The sequence below is a fragment of the Setaria viridis genome, chromosome 9 (assembly GCF_005286985.2).
Source record: "Setaria viridis chromosome 9, Setaria_viridis_v4.0, whole genome shotgun sequence".
Lineage (NCBI taxonomy): Eukaryota > Viridiplantae > Streptophyta > Magnoliopsida > Poales > Poaceae > Setaria > Setaria viridis.
In genome coordinates, this window is record NC_048271.2 from 20,735,574 (window position 1) to 20,752,969 (window position 17,396).

The window sequence follows — 17,396 nt, forward strand, 5'->3', positions numbered from 1 at the left end:
AAACCCCTGAAAAAACAAGTTGATCAAGTCCTCTACCAAGTTGAGAGTTTTATTTATCCTATCCAGTGCCTTAAATTTATTATACCACCATAAGCGAAATTGATGCTTTGAATTGAGTTAGAATTGCTCTCTCTTGGATAGCTTTAATTCTGAGCATTGATCATGTCCTTACTATCATCTCTAATTGTTAGGCTCGTCAATATTCAATAAAGAGAGTTCTTCGATGAAACAATCATATGCTCTACTAAATTCCTAAACCCGAACAAAAAATTTCTCAATTTTATTACCTATTCCTTGAACACAACCCAATATTCGAAGATTTGTTCCGTTTCTGGTCGGGGACTATGCAAAAATATGGAGGATATAAGATATGGGAGCCTCACCAGAAAGAGAGAGCTAGAAAGGGAGGAAGAGGAGGCCAGGTCGATCGGCCTAGCACCCTATGGGCCGATCGTCCTGGGACCTCTGGCCTCGGTTCGTGTGTGGAAAATCCTTGGAAGGTTTTTGGAACATTCTAAAACTAATTTTGATATGGTACTAATCAGAGGAGGTTCGGAGAAGAGATGAAAAATAAAAAGAAAGAAAGAAAAGAAAGAAAGAAAATGAAAAAGAAAAAGAAATAGAAGGAAAAGGAAGAAACAAAAGGAGGAGTTTTTCACCATCATGAAGATAGAAAAGTGCAAAGAAAGATTACCTTGTTCACGGAACGAAAATTTCATTCCAACGATGTGCAATCTGACGACGAGGACATCGCTTGTGCCTCAGAGTCATTATTTTACTTTGCTTTTGCACATGTCCACCATTCTATATCTTCTCATCCTTGAAAACCTCGCATTATGTGGATATTCTCATGATCATTGGCTCGGAAGGTAAGCGACCGTTAGAGAGTTTTCTTAATTCGATAATATAAGTGATTTATTCTTGCTAAACCCTTCCTAAGCTCTACCATATAATGAGTGACTTTTTGAGAGATGAGATCTTGCACAATAAGTAGGATAGCCACCTTTTAAATTGAGCAACATGTAAGCACTTGGAAGATAATTTTGTTTCAATTCTTGTTGTACGGAGAATGTTTTATGAAGAAAACCCTCCAAGGAGAGCCAGAAAGTAAGTGTGGTTGATTCTTGAAGTTACTTGGTTCTGAATAGAAGCTGTGGGGTAAAATTTTGCTTAGATAAATCTTTGAACACCCATACTTTGATTATCTTTGTTGTTCCTCTGATCTTTTGTTTGAAGGGCTAGGTGCTGACTCGCTTGTTTAGGTTGGGTTCAAGATCTTTGTTCAACCTTAGGAGATGTTTGTGGTCGCCTGACTTGCTCGAGGACGAGCAAGAGCTAAGTGTGGGGGAATTATTGACGCTCGTTATTGACACCTTTTTAGTATTATTTATGTGGCATTATTGGACTAATCCTTATACTAACCCACCACATGGCACTTGAAATTACCCTATTATTGCATACGTGTTGTATTTTGGAGCATATTGTGTTTTGACAGGAAATATGACATAATTAGTAGGTTTTCATAAGGAGCTTAACGAATAATTGGATGAGGGTCATCGAGAGAAGCCTGCACGAGAAAGAGGAGAACCAGATGGGCCAGAAAGGGCCTAGGCCGATCGGCCTGGGATCCTATGGGCCGATCGGCCTGGCCCATTCCAGGGTCCGGTCACATCCCTGTTTCTTTGGCGTGAAGTCTATGATACATCTAGGGTTTTTCCACTGACCAATCGTCCAGAGCTGCCGCCTACGAAGGACTATAAATATCCCCTCATGGATTACAAGCAAGAGAGAGAAGAGAGAAGGAGGAAACGCCATGTAAACACCATCCACCGCCGCCACAAGATAGGAAAACGGAGAGAATATTGGATCTACAGGAGGCCATGCGAAGCAGAGCACCAGAGGAGGGGAAAACCCCCAAGCCGATCGGCTTAGAGGTGCCTAGGCCGATCGTCCTGGGGCTTTCTTGCCCCCGTTCGCCATCTTCATCGGTCTAGTTGATCTACAGGGCGTCCTTTACCCCTTTTTGTGTCAACATGTGTAAGATCATGGGGAAAAATCTCTGTTTGTCCTTGGGGTTGTATGGAAATCTTGATTTGTAATCATTGAACCTCTTGTTTAAGATCTATTTGTTATCATTCATATCTTAATGATGCTCTTTCATTTAATGGCTGGCCAGCGCTACTTTGGGTTGCTTTATTTCTTACCTAGAACGATAATCGTGTCGTGTTCCTATTGTCCAATAGTTGATTATCCTTGTGTAGTGACGGTATGCAAGAGGGAAAGTGTTGGGCATGATTCACATCCACTCATGATAGCACTTAGATCTAGTTCTTTCATTCATGACGATTCAATCTTCAAGTGATTCTAGATCCCTAGGACAAGCATTTCACCTATCTTGTTCACAACCTTTTACTCTCTATCTGCTTTGATTTAGACTGCTTAGTTGTTTCGTTAGCATAACCTTATCAAATACAAAGAGCTTTCGGTTACATAGATTAGTGCTTAGTTAAGTGTGCAAATCCCTTATTTCGTGGATTGATAAACCTTGGAGGATACTCCAAGGGAAAAGTTACAACGGATCCGTGCGCTTGCGGTTTCACAACTTGGCGTGCTAACTGCCATCAGCAATTACTTGATCGGGGAGCTTATGCCCTTGCGTGGGCATTCCCTTCAGAGGGGCTCCAACAACGAGGTCTAAAGCAAAGCTTTGCTTTCTGATACCTCGGTAAAAATTCATCGTGTCGCCAGTCAGAAGTTTGCATTCTCTACCCCTTTATCTTCCACATTTGCTATTGCACTTACATTCCTTTTACTAATAAATTTGGAGCTTCAACTCTTCACCTATTGCACCAGAGTTGTCCAGAACTTGTTTAGACATGTAATTCTAAAGTCAAAAGCTATCACTCCTTCCATGCCACCTTATGGGATCCAGCACACTATGCACTGTTAGCATGTGTTCGATTTGAGGGTTGAAGATGGTTGGATCCATTTTTTGAGGTGTTTGGTTTGGAGTGTGATGGGTTACATTCATCCCTAGGAGGGGAATATGGAATATTCCCCGTAGATGCGGGTTCATGCCGTTTTCCCAAAATGAGTGAATTGAGATGACGCACTTCATCCTCATGCATGTTGTGTCTACTCTGTTCGTGTGGGCATGACATCAGCTGAGAGGGGTAGGGGTGAGCTCAGATGTGCGCAACAATGAACTAGTTGTCTTGAGTGGCGAGGAGGTTGATGCGGAGGTGCAGTACTCCAGGCGACCGCCGATTAGGGAGCAGGGCCGCGCGTACAATAAGGAGACAAGGGCAAAACAAGCCGGCCAACTAGTAGTGTGGACGACCGAAGGGGCGCGAGGCCATGCAGAAATGGCAGGGAGGACGGTGCGGAGGGACTCCGGGCAACCGCTAATCAGGTAAAGCAAGGCCGCGCACGTGGGGGCGCGGTGTGGAAGCGAGGTTGGGGCCAGCTTGCAGAGCGGAGGCGAGGTAGGCGGGATGGAGCAGAAGTGACAGACGGCAAGGTGGAAGGTAGGGAAGGGCAGCTCGGGTGGAGGTTGGAGGAAAAAGATAAGGCAGAAAGAAAAAAAACAAAATGACTGGTGCGCCCTATTGTGCACAAGTGGACACCACAATTATTATGGTTAACGATATCAAGATGGCATCCAACCTAACTCTCTCGACCTCCGCAACAAAATAAAAAAATTAGGTTGGATCCATCCCTCTCAACTAAATACGAGATGATTTAAACTTAACCCAAAAAATTAGGATGATGCCAACCCATCTCATTTGATTTCGAAACCAAATACATGCTTAATCTCAGTCGAAACTCATGCAAGTCGAGACGCGCAACCAAACAACCAAACTAATGCAAACCTAGGGCATGTTTGGATGGACTAAAACTAAAGTTTAGATGTCTAAATTTTAGTTGTTTGGAGCCGGAGCTAATTTTTAGCCCATTTATTGATAAAAGTACATTCTAACCTTAGGTGGTGTAGGGAAAAAAATGGTAAGATTTAGTGGGAGGGGTATTTTTTTTACCATTTATGTCTAAAATTAGCCCCATTAGTTGGGTTTGGAGATGGCTAATGAACTAAAGTTTAGTTGGAGGATTGGTTAATTTTTAGCCCACTTTTAACCCCATTGATTGGATCACCCGGACTAATTTTTAGCCATTTAACCTCTCGATCCAAACAAGCTCCTGGTGACCGACCTAGATCTAAAGTTTAGGTGGTGGTGGTCTGCGGACTGGTACTTGCTCTATTCGGAAGATCCACACCATTGCAGATCTGCCCATTTCTTTTTTCTTTTCTAAAGACCCGGCCTATTTGTATGGTTAATGTTTTGCTGCTCTTTGAAAAGGATGAACGGGTTAGCGCCTACGAGGAGGGAGGAGGGAGGCTGCTGCGGCCACAACCCCTGCCCCTTCTTGGCCCAAGTCCAATCCTATCTGACTATCTGCACCACGGGCCCTCTCCTGCTGCCGGCAAAGCGTGGCCGCAGGCAAACTCTCATGCAGATCTTATCTGTTGCAGATGCCACCAGCAACCTACCAGCAGGTCTCGTCACTTTTCCCACTAGAAGCACCTGCAAATCCTGCTGCATCCAGCAACTCGCTCAAAGAACATTGGCAGATCAAAGAAATCTTTGCAAAAATCGTCAAGAACAGTAGCGGGCAAAAAAAAAAAAAAAAAGAGGTAACGGCTGCTAGTGTCATTCCATTCGTCTGCCATCTCCAAGATCAAATCGAAGCTGGTAGACTCAAGATCTCGGAGCCTCTTCTCTATGCTCATCAGGCAGGGTTAATTTGGCTAGGCAATTGCTACGTGCTAAATCTTTCTTTTAAAACAATCTGGCAGGAGAGCTGCTTAGAAATTCTAGATAGGCAAAATGGTTACATACATACCGTGGTACAACGGCAAAGGAAATAAAAGCTCAAGAGCGGTAGATAAAAGAGCCTTTGCTCCTGCCGTTATCCAAAGGGACGCCTCATCCTTGATTTTCTAAAGGAGTGTTGCATTTGCCGATTCTCTTTGTTCAAATATTCTTGCATTTCTCTCTCTCCGTATCTCCCAGCAAGTTAAGATGACAAGGGTGCGCAGGCCTTTTCTTGTGGCGCTTGGTGTAGCGCACAATTGTGTCCACCATTGCAACACCGAGTCGATAGGTGCCCAATTACCTGGCCATAAGAAAATTTTACCGAGCCACTCTGCTACCCCTTCCCATGTACGTTTGGTGAACCTGCAATCTTTCAAGAGATGGAAGCCCCTTTCCTGCATTCTCCGGTATAATGCACAATGTCCATTGTTCTCCCATCCGCGGGCTTCGAGCCTATCAGAGGTCCATATTCTATTCTGCTAAATAAATTGCACTTTGGCGGCGCCACGTGCTAAATCTATGTGCAAGATGTGTTTGAATATTCATCTACAAATCCAATACTGCACCCTGAAGGGAATATTTGTTAGCTACAGCTGCTCACATCAGATACCTTCTGCATAATCTGCTGATCATTCCGATAACGTATTCCAACGTGTCCCAAGGATCGAGTATCAAAAAAAAAACATGTCCCAAGGATCAGCATATGTAGCTGTTCAAACATGTTCCGTAGGACCAAGTTGATATATCAATTACTCAGCACTCAAATTTCCTGAAAAAAAAAGATTGCAGAATACACTGAAAATCGGAGACGGATGAATACAAACCACAAGTTCGTCAGCAGAATTCTTAGTTCCACTCAGAGACACTTCTTTTCCACATGGAAATTGCTGTGCTTACTTGTCAAAGAATTTGTTTCTTCTAAGGCAGAGCCACCTGATTCCGGTGACTTTCTTCTAGCCAGAGATAAACAAAATAAATTGTATCCAGAGAAGAAAGAAATCTAGTAGTAGAAAAGAAATAACGGGCAGGACCATTTAATATGCAACGAATATATCATCACGGGTGCAAACAATTTCATCCAACCAAACACCATCATACACCTTCAGATCCAATCCTCAGATCACATTGCACTAAAAGTTGCAAACCGTTGCAAAAAACACCATGAACTAACTGATGTGCGCTTCTTCCCTTGCAATTCCTCCTTTCTCTCATCCACACGAGAGACAAGATTACAGAATCGGAGGTGAACTACACATTATGCAAACTTTACAGTACCCGAGAAACCTAAAAGCTATTTGCACGACACCGGTAGCACCAGGGTTCGGAATCCTTTAGGCTCTGATACAACACTGGAAATAGCTGAGGAATTTCTTTCTTCCCTGCATCAATAGCAACAGCTTTGAGTAATTGGCTAATCTTTGCTAGCATGGGTCAATTACATGCAATGGAATCCAGCACAAAAAAATTGTTTGAAAAGTCAGTAAAGCTAGTCAATCATATGCAGCGGAATGCATGATGGCAACCAGAGGAAAAGTTTGCTCAGAAGAAGACTTTGAAATTGTCATACTGAGTCTAGAAAATGCGGTCCTGATGGGCATGTGGGGAATATGTCCAACTATGAGTCACCAAAATAACTGTATAAGACATTCGCACAAACTTTATGGGTAGTTAATTGCGGCTACAGTTCTTCATCAGGTAGCACATCAACAAACCAACAATACAAGATGTCACCACCTGAAAGTGACAAGCCACACTTCTTTTCTTGAAGGAAGATGACTGTTAGATAATCAAGGCCAACTAAACCACGTCTAGTTTCTTCTGTTAAAAAAGGGCCTCTTTAACTACCCGCACTAAGCACACCCTTTCGCAAATCGATCTCTAGAAAGCTGCCCATAACCTTATTAACTTACATCATTTTATTACGTCATATCATCATATGTAATGGTAAGATTAGCTCAAGTTTCATAGATTGAGTACCATACCTATTGAGTTTGAGTAGACCACCCTCCTAATGCAACAAGACTAGCAGTATGTAAACCCACACATCAATACCTCTTACAAATTTCAGTGAACAAAGGTAAAAGTCATTCATAGTTATACACATGTGAGTGCTCCCATTAACCTCCTACTCCCCACTTAAGCAGTGTATCATGCAATTGGCAATCGCATCAATATCATCCTGCAGCTACTCAAATCTGCTAGTGATGGACAACAGTACAATCATAAATACAATTTATTTTCCCCAGATAACCTTCTCCCCACTCCAAATGGACAGTGACGCAGCCCATAGATCAGTACAGCTAACAATTTAGACAGATGCAGATTTGGAGGCTATGAAGAAATTTATGGGCCTGTCCCTTTCATCCAAGTTGGGACAAGAACCACTACTGCTACTAGTGTCCACTGCATGCGCATAATTGGATGCATTAGCCTGTGCTATCTGGAATGGCCGCCGTGCGTCACTCCTAAATTGCTGATGTATTGCATAACAAATTCTGCCGATGTGATGGTACTCGATTGCCCCCCCCCCCCCCCCCCCCCCCCACCCCCCCTCTCTCTGCACTACCAAATAATTTTTTTCTCAAATAAAATTTATCTGAACATTAGTAATACAAGCCCAACCAGGTTGTGATATTTTTAGAGCTGCACTGTTCTAGAAGAATCAAAACTAGGCGCGCTTCTGTCCTCAAACAATTTGTGTCACAGGCTACTCAAACTGATATTTCTACTGTGTGATAGTACATGGACTGCCCTTTTCAATAATGCCTCTGACATGATTTCCCAATGTTCATCAAGAAAAGGACAGAGTAATCCTATTTCCCCTGTGCTAAAATCCTGTCCTGAATATATATTGTTTGCTTTAATTTAACGCGCTGCAATGAATTCTGACCAAATTCGGGTGAGGTGACTGGGCGCCCCAAATCAACGGCGCTAACCCAAGCAAAGTCATGTGTGACAGTAACTTAACAGACTGCTACTTAGGGATAGTGCTAAACTTTAGCGGTGTCACATCGGATGTTCGGATGCCAATTAGGAGGACTAAACATGAGCTAATTATAAAACTAATTGCAGAACCCTGTGCTAATACGCGAGACGAATCTATTAAGCCTAATTAATCCATCATTAGCAAATAGTTAATGTAGCACCACATTATCAAATCATGGACTAATTAGGCTTAATAGATTCGTCTCGTGAATTAGACTCCATCTGTGCAATTAGTTTTGTAATTAGTCTATGTTTAATACTCCTAATTAGCATCAAAACATCCAATGTGACTTGTGCTAAACTTTAGCAACCCCTTTAGTAGTATGCGCGAAGTTAATCCTGATTTCCAGAGGAACTAGTCGTTACCGTGGGTGAGCCGTCGTGCAGCGGCCGGCGGTGGTGGTCGTCTGCCGCGACGGCGGCGGAGGACTTGTCGGGCTGCGCCGCCGCCTGCGGCTTGCCCTGCTGCGCCTGGAGGAGGTCCTCGTCGCCGCCGAGGCTGGCCCTGGAGAGCTCCCGCTTGTTCTGCTTGCGCATCTCGCGGATCTTGGAGAAGTCCATGGAGTAGTCCGGCACGGCGCCGTTCTTGACGTCCCACTCCCCGAAGGCCGGCACCGTCATCCAGCCCACAGCTGCGCCCTGCTGCTCCTGCACGGAACCATTTAACCAGCGGCCGATTCAGCTTGAATCCCAGCGAAATTCGGAGCGGGAAGGATGAGAATCCGGCCACAATCGAGCCGCGCGGGCGGAATTTCCCCCAAGAAACGAAGAAAAACAACGAACTTTCCCCAGGAACAGTGCCATGGAAGAAGACTGGGAGGTAGAAAGCAAGGCCATACCTCCTTGCGGTTCTCCATGGACGCTGAGCTCCTCCCGAATCTCGATGACGTGTCCAACTTGCCCTCTTGTGCGGCTGTGACTCCCTGTGCCGGCCGGCGCTGGAGGGAGGAGATCAATCGGGAGCGGTGTGTGTCAGCAGCGGCGGCTTCCCGCAGGGCGCTGCTTATAAAGCGGAGGGAGAAGGAAGAAAAGAGGGGAAGCGTTACTGGCTGCGACAGAGCAAGCAAAGCACGCACGAGAGCTGCCAAAAATAATTGCCGCCGCTGCTGCTATTCTAATCGCGTCTATGGCTCGTGATGGAGGGGGCCGCGGGGTGGGCCCCACCCGAGCCGACGACGGGCGCATCGGGCGCATGACCCACCCGCGCGCGCGCGCTTGGGAAACGGGAATCGCTTGCGGGCCGAGCCGAAAGCGGTGGGCAGTGTGGGCCTGTGGGGAAATGGTCGGCGAGAAGCGGCCAGGAATGCTTGTGGGCCCGCCCCTCGGCCCCACCACGGTTACATCCGTCAACGGTCAGATGCGACCGGTGCGGTCTTTTCGCCGTGGAACCTCTCGGTCTCGGTACGCGTGGCTTTTGATAGTGCTGCTAAACCCTCCTCTCGAGTAGGAATGTCCCGTTTACTTGGTCCACTCTCGTGTCCCCTTTCCTTTGAACATAGTAAAAGGGCAGTATCAGCTCAAAAAGGGAAGGCTACTTAAAATAATTAGCTTATTTCTCTTTTACTATGTTCAAAGAAAAGGAGAAATCGTAGCCCTTTTTCATTGAACACAATAAGCTGATACTGCACTTTTATTTTGAGTACATAGCCCTTTTTCATTGAACATAGTAAGCTTATTTCTCTTTTTCTTTGAACATATACGCTCGCGTTGCAGATTATGGCTCAACTGTTTTTGATGTATACTTTTAAGCCTTTTGTGTTATGTTACACACGTCAAAGATTTGAAGGACGATGTTTCTCCCTATATTCGTAAGTCGGCAAATACTTTACAACAGATTTGTTTTTTAAAAAAATCTTTTTCCGCACGTTGCATTCTGCCGGCACTCACGTGTCATGCACTTGGTCTTCAAGCGTACCACAAGGTGTGAGGATCGGATCGTCTCGATTCCCCTGGGTCAAAAGCTAGCTTCTAGCTCACCACTCAGATGAAGCAATGCGAAAGGAAATTGCCAAAGGAGTTTAGGGCCTCTTTGCATAGGAGTATAAGTTTTGGAGAAGTTGAGTGGCGACAACACGTACTCTGCTTATCTTCTTCCTCCAACTAAACTGTGTATTCTTTCTCGTCTTTTCCACCCAAGCACAACACTGGCGCCGCCATTTCTGCAGAAACTTTGGAATCACATGCTTTGTAACGACCCCAGAGTGATGCGCGTGCATGCCGGCGAGACTTGCCCGGTGACCATCCGTACATGTGCCGACGAGCACCAGCCACAGAGAAGAAAGAGGCGTTTTCCGTTCCATTTCAGTGTCGCCTAGATGTCCCCTGAGTAATCAACTCGTGATGTTGAGCCCAATTAAGTGTCCGCTGTCGACTTCCCTGCCGTCAACCAATCAAACGTTTACTAACACTGGTATTAGTGGTAATCTTGAGGCCACCGTAGCAATGATTGGAACAAGCTTTTAGCACCAGAGATCTTCCGTCCAGCGTTTTAATCCTAGTCATCTTTGGATTTGGAACTAAAGGGCCTTTAGTCCCAGATCAAACGGCCACCGTGATAGGAACTATAGGAGCTTTAGTCCCGGTTGGTAATATCAACTGGGATTAAAGGGACCCTTTAGTTCCGGATGTAACGGCCAGTGGGATGAGGGAATCTGGTGAGACGTTTAGTCCCGGTTGAAAACATCAATCGGGACTAAAGCACCTCCCCTCCCAGTTCCGGTTGGTAATTCCAACCGGGAACCGGACTAAAGTGGGGCCTTTAGTCCCGTTTGGTATTTTCAACCGGGATTAAACGCCTCGCCTCACCAACCGGGGCCTTTAGTCCCCACTCTCTCTCTCCACCTTATCTTCTCTCCTCTTCCCTCCTTTATCTCATGCATGCAGTCTTTCTCTTCTTCCTTATCGTCTCTCCTCCTCCTCTCCCTTTCTTCCAGGCGGAGGGCACGAGCGGCGCGGGCTGGCCTTCAGCGGGCTCCCGGCGGGCGACGCGGGCGGCGTGGGTGAGCGGGGGTGGCCCATTTTTTTTATTTTTTTGGAACCTTTTTACCAACCGAGACTAAAGGAGGTTTTTAGTCCCAGGTGAAATACTCGGGACTAAAGAGAGGGGCTTTTAGTCTCGACAGATTAGTCTCGGTTGGATTTTCGAGATCTATGTATCTCTCCAATCGGGACTAGTGCTCACTTTTTCACCAGTGTAGGCGCTGCCCACTCTAGATCATTTTTAGCAAGTAGCCGCTTGTCGTCAGCTAGAGCGGCTAGCTGCTGCGGCCACAGAGAACATTTACTATAAGAAATGTGTTGATATATGATGAAAATTTTATGACACATTTGTTCTCATCATATATCTATGATGTTTCTGGCTAAAAATTCATAAAGTTTCACATCCGAGCAAATTTAGTAAAAAGAACGTCATAAAAGTTGCCACTATAGGAAAAAAAAAGAAAGCGTCACTCACTGTTACATGCTGGTTTTGTGATGGCATAAGCTCCGCGAAAACATCATAAACCAACGAGGGTCCCACATGTAAGTTTAAGCTGATAAATAGGGTGGTAAAATAAAATGGAAAACGTGCTCCTCCCGTGGGTCGAACCTATTACTGATCGAATGAGAATTTATTACCGCAACCGGGTCCCACATGTAAGTTTCAGGTGAGTTGGTGGCAGAAGTTTTGGTAAGTTATGTTAGTTTGAGATTAAAAAAAGGGAAGGGAAATAAAAAGGTAAGACTGTGCATAGCAAGGATTGAACCTGCAACCTCTTGATTGTGCTAAGAAAGCACTACCACTGAGACATGAACTATGTATGTTTTTTGGATAGGATAAATTCTATATATCTTGCTCCTACTAAGTGTGGTCCACATGCTAGTTGCAGGCCCAAACATCGGCTAGATATTTCTCATTTCTCAACACGGCATGCACTACTGCAAGAGACTCGCTGTTGGCTGTGGCAAAGACTAGAGTTAGCGTCGGTGCGCAGATTTGCAATGGTCCGCGGTGGGAATGGCGCATCCTAGCGGTGATGGGAGGAGGAGGAGCTACGCTTAGGTCAGTCCCCTATTTTGTGCCGCTACTTTCCCCTATCATCTTAGGGAAGGGGATTTGAGGATTTGGGGATCTGGGTTGAAGATACTAGATTCCGATCTCATCGTACCATTAGATTTGCATTCCGATTGGTGTTAGAAATTGATAGACTATAGTTTATGAAGTGCAAAACTAAACAATGATTTCAAGTTACAATGACTTTGGTGATGCAGGTGCCTCCGGCCAATGGCTCTACGCTATATCCAAACGTGGAGGATTATGAAGGACCAATAGGGTTGTCACCAACTACGGCCTACCTCTGCGGCCCGTGGGATATAAGGCAAATGAAGGATAACCCCTAGCCTAGACACCATGTCTATGCTACTGATTACTACTGCAGTCTAACTATGGCTGACGTCCCGTAGTAAACGTACAACACTCTATATAAATACGGAACAACGAACCCACGAGTAAGAGAACTGATCTCACTCAACTATAAGAACTATATAAGAAAAGAACCACAAATGAGAACTTACTTCATACCAAAAGAAGCCAGCATCTGTAGAGGTACAAGCTTGGAGAAGAATGCTGGCATACCCGGCGCTTCCCCGAACTACCCCTCACTCTCTCCCTACTCTAAGCACAAGCTAGGCAGCACCTTGTCTTTGCAGTGAAGCTCTAAACTCTTCTTGAGAGGTGTTGGTGGTGTTCACCCAGGGTGGTGAAGTGTCCGCAAATAAGACCCCTCCCCTCATATTTATAGGCACTTGGGGGTCGGTTCCCGAGAGGAATATTTGGGGAATCTTCCTTAACTGCCATTGCAAAGTTGGTAACTGGCGACACGTGGCGGCTGGAGGCAAAGTGAAGCCAACAGTGGTTTGGCCAAACCATGGGTTCGGTCGACCCCTGGTAACCGCCTTAGCCAACTGCCTTTGGCTGAGTGTCTACCAGGTGGGTCCTCACTTGGGTACAGGGTGCTTTGCGGTGAATCTTATCATTTTACTCCTGTTTGTGGGCCCTTCAATCCGTGTGCTTGCTCCTGATTGGTTGAGAGTGTGTTTCCTTACTCTTGAGGTGTGTTTTCTCCATTAATGGACCTGCATACAAATATTCACCAACACTTGTGCAATTTGTTAGTAATAACTCCTACCACTACTATTGATGCTCAAATTTTTATGTGTTTATGCAGGAGTTGATGGCCTAAATTTGGTATTATTGATGGCGCAAATCTGCAACAGCCCACGGTGGGAATGGCGCATGATCGTAGCGATAATGGGAGGAGGACGTTCGGTCAGGTCAGTCCACTGGTTTGTGCCACTACTTTCCCCTATCGTCCTAGGAAAGGGGATTTCTTGATCTGGAGATCTGGGTTGAACATACTAGATGCAGTTAGTTTTTAATTTGGATCATTTTATGAATTGATAGGTTCTTATATTTTACTAGCTTCTAGAGGTTCTTGGAGTCATTGGTAGCGAAAGATTGGGTCTCCTAACCATGATGTTGTCGTTGTGGATCTTGAAAATAAGTGCGAGCATGGGTATGCTCTCCATGTGAGGTATGATTGGACATTTAACAACCCTGGTCGCTGGTATGCATCCTGGTGCAAGGTAAACGATAGCTTGTTTCAATTCTAATAAACCTTGCTTGTACTCTTGATGTTAGTGTTGTAAATGGCAAATTTTATGAACGTAATGCAGATCGCAAGATCATTGTTGATGCCTACCATATTTCTTAGTCCCTACTGGTAGAGCCAGTATTGCGACTCTTCATCATGCCCATCAGTTCCTAGGAAGTAAATGTGATTTCCTTTCAGGTTAGGTAAGCCACAAATGGCATGCTCTTGTACAACAATGCACTTGTCAGGTCCAAATAGGATGATCTTAGTCTAGAACTCTTGAGCTGTTTCCCAGTGAATAGGCTGCCAAATGTCACTGACAAATGAATGCAAAGTAAATTTCACCACCTCAAGATCTCTCTCATTGATATCCCAGCTCTAGGAGCTATGCATCCTCTTCTCTCGAACAACAGAGAACAATCGGTCTTGACCTTGGAGGAGAGAAGAGTTTCTCATGCCAAAAACCCATGATAACCGAAGTCCAACAGCTTAAGGAGGTGCTGGAAGATGAAGCCCCAAGTAGATCCGCATGTGTTTAGGAGAACTGCGCCATAAATCTTTCGAGGGAATGGTAGTCCAGTTGGATTGGCTTCCCAAATACCAGATGCGTAGGGGCAATGACCCTAGCGCTGGAATCGATTTCAGGGGCCACAAATTGGTTAACACAAGAAATGACTCTGCGCTAGTAGGTATTTCTAAGCCCAAGATACAAGCATCGAGAGAACCCATACGGCACCATGCTGGAAGTCGAGGAAGGATAATGTGCTCCCGATGAGACAAAGGATTCAGCAGGAACACAATGCTCTCATCTCTATCATCTATGACAACAAGGCGTCCAGATCCACCGCAACCAATCAGCCTATGCCTTTTCCCAGCTAATGCTGGAAATGAGACCTCAAAAAGCTAGTAATCCACGACGGATGCGAATGTCACTGCTCCAGATTCACCGATATGTTCAGATTTCTGAATCCAAGGGTGAAACGGGCGTGCCTCGCCTGAACGAGCGTAGTTCCAACTCTTACAGACTGCTTTGAACCTGATAAAATCTCTTGCATCACTGATCTTATTGGCGATACTCACAACAAGATCTGGCATAAGATTTGCCTAGGAAGGACCCATGTTGTAGGAGAGATTGACTAGACAGTCAAAGAAGAAGGTAGGGGGAGAACAATGGAGGACTCATAGTAGATAGAGAAGGGGAAAGTTATGGATGAGGCAGAGATTGCAGTTCCAAGACAGAGTAATGATGAGGGAGTGGAACCGGTTGGCGAATTTTTGGTGTATTGATGTTTCGTAGAAAGGACCTTCTTGTGTATGAATACTAACAACTGCATCGGTGTGTTCGTGTTCACCGAATCATCTTGTATAACTATTGTTTACCAGACCGGACCTTCCGGTATTTGTATCGCTTGTTTAAGTGCTATGGCTTGTATGTATTTGAAATGAAATTATGTATTTCTATCACTAATGAACCCACACCTCTAAAGAAACTGTGATATGATGAGGGAAGTATTAGAAATACCATGATGATGTGGCACTCATGGAGAGATTGGAAGACCGCTTTATGATTTTACATTACTTTGCGGGGGCCAGTTGTCAATAAGGGCAGTGTTAGATTATATTATTATCCTGTTCTCTTTCCTTGTCGAGTAAGCTTCTTCTTCATTCTTGCAACCACCAAAAAACCCCTAGTCTGGTAGCGCGCCTCTTCCTCTCCTCATGGTGCCATCATCTCCTAGAGTGACGACGTATGTCACATCCTCTGATGAAGAGGAAAAATCTCCAGGGCTGACGGATTCGAAGCCGAGCGATTCATTGTCTCCTCGAGCGATAGTGGACACATCCTATAATGATTGTGAGTTGGTGGAACAAATCGAAATCGTCGATCAGGTGCCTCTCCAACATCTCACCATCCTCAAGTCAACTAGAGGTGGCCGTGGTCAGGGGCGCGGAAGCACCACCACTCGCCGGGGCACCACCGTCCTCATGCGCAGAGCCTAAGGAGGATGGAAGGGACAACCACCATCTTCGTCGATCGGTTGCAGTCGATCTCTACCATCCTCATCGAGCAGCGGTCAAGGACCTCTGTCATGGTCCTCGACCAGTGGCCATGGAGCGGCGCCATCATCCATGGGTGGCGGCCAAGGAGGTCCATGATCTTCCACGGGCGATGGCAATGGAGGGACGGCCTCGTCATCGGACAGCTGCATCAAGGCCCCGGACACACCATCGACCAAGAAGAGGCGCCTCGATTAGTGGTACTAGTAGAAGAAGTAGTAGTAGTAGCATTGGTAGTAGTAGTAGAAGAAGAAGAATCAGTGGTGGATGAAGAAGAAGAATTAGTGGTAGAAGAATAAGAAGAATTAGTAGTAGTAGAAGAAGAAGAATTAGTGGTAGTAGTCATGGTGGTAACAATTTGTTGTCATCTTGGATCTAGATCCCTTTGCGATGCGGTTTTCTTTTGCTAGTAAGATGGGTTTAATTAAGTAGCATTATATTGGTAACAATGTCATCTGGTCTGTTCAAAAACTAAATAATAGACTTTTCCCTTTGTCAAACCTAACAGAACTGTTTTGAGACCAACAAGGCCTATTTCTTGCACTTTCATCCGGTCAGCTCAAAAACAGAGCAACGGACTTTCCCCCTTCCTCACAAAAGTTTTTTCCCTTGTGGATGCTTTACACAACTATTGTGAGACCAAGAAGACCTATTGCTTGCGCTATCATCTGGTCTGTTAACAATTAGGGCAACAAACTTTCCCCCTTCCTCACTAAAGATTTCCAACTTGTTAGAAGAAGATATATTGGGCCATGTCAATGTACCATTCACAAATAATTTGTGTTAGAACATAGATAAACATGACCATTCTTATTACCAGCACCACATTCATAGGCCATAGCATACATAGGCATAGATCCACTATTGGTACAAGTTCAACGACACACTCTAACAAAGGAATCCAGCATACATAGGCATACATCCACTATAGGTACAATGACACACTCTAACGAATGAAGCACGACAACACATAGGCATAGAAGTGGTGCACTGACATACTACTACCAGCATGGGCTCATGGCAACCACGCGGTAGCACGAAATTCAGCAAAACGGCCATCCTGGTGCAGATACTCTTCTAAAGCATGATGACTTGCCCTAGTATCCCATAGTCACGCAGGTGAAATGCCAATGGTATGTGCATGGAACAAGAGGTCACGAATGGTCCACTGCCTGTGACCCATGTGGCAAAAAGGGCAGACCCACATACCATGGAGACGAACACGGTTGAGCCTGGACTGCTGAAGAAAACCCAACATAGACCATTTCAGCTCATGCGATTCATCTGGTTCGGTGAGGACTGGCCGAGGAGGTGGCATTTCAACGGGCAGTAGCAAAGGTGGTGGCCGAGCTGCGGGTGAAAAGGTGGTGCCATGAGGTTCAGCTGATCCTAAGGTGCCATTGTCAGTGGCTGAGTCGGAGGTGTCATGCGGACAAGGTGCTGCTGAGGTGCCGTTGCCAGCTATAGAAGTGGAGGTGCCATCAGAGCCGGCTGCTGCTGAGGTGCCATGGGGGCAGGCTGCTCCTAGTTCTCTGACTCCTCCAAGTTCCATGCTCCATCTCTTCTAGGTCAGGCCATTCTCCACTACATATACAAACGAAGAACAAAGGCACCATAGGCTTACAATACTGAACATATCAATACCATGCATATAGTAAATGAGATAGACAAGAAAATGACATCACGTACCTCCAATAGAACAATGCAAGATGATGGACTGATGAGTCAAGGCGTTGCCTTGCAAGAATGCTGTGCACCCGCCTATTTATTGAGCACTACGGCGGGCACGCGAGCTCGGTGTGGCAAGCCAAAGTTGCAATGAAAAACGTGATGCTCAGAATATATT

The 17,396-nt window shown here is 45.4% G+C and overlaps 1 protein-coding gene across 1 annotated transcript; it reads right to left on the reverse strand.

Annotated features, from left to right (window-relative positions):
- Window positions 1-5,881: 5,881 nt before the first annotated feature.
- Window positions 5,882-8,941, reverse strand: LOC117839880 (uncharacterized). The gene is made up of 3 exons (XM_034720311.1): window positions 8,699-8,941; window positions 8,226-8,507; window positions 5,882-6,253 (listed from the first exon to the last, which is right to left on the reverse strand). The coding sequence occupies exons 1-3, from the start codon at window positions 8,714-8,716 to the stop codon at window positions 6,206-6,208; spliced, it is 348 nt and encodes a 115-aa protein (XP_034576202.1). The 5' UTR covers window positions 8,717-8,941; the 3' UTR covers window positions 5,882-6,205.
- Between the last annotated feature and the right edge of the window lie 8,455 nt (window positions 8,942-17,396).

Bases quoted from the DNA above. Each gene is read 5' to 3' on its own strand.
- LOC117839880 (XM_034720311.1), bottom strand. The intron at 6,254-8,225 runs GTAACGACTAGT...CTATTGATGCAG, and splicing joins TGCACGACGGCTCACCCACG to GGAAGAAAGAAATTCCTCAG.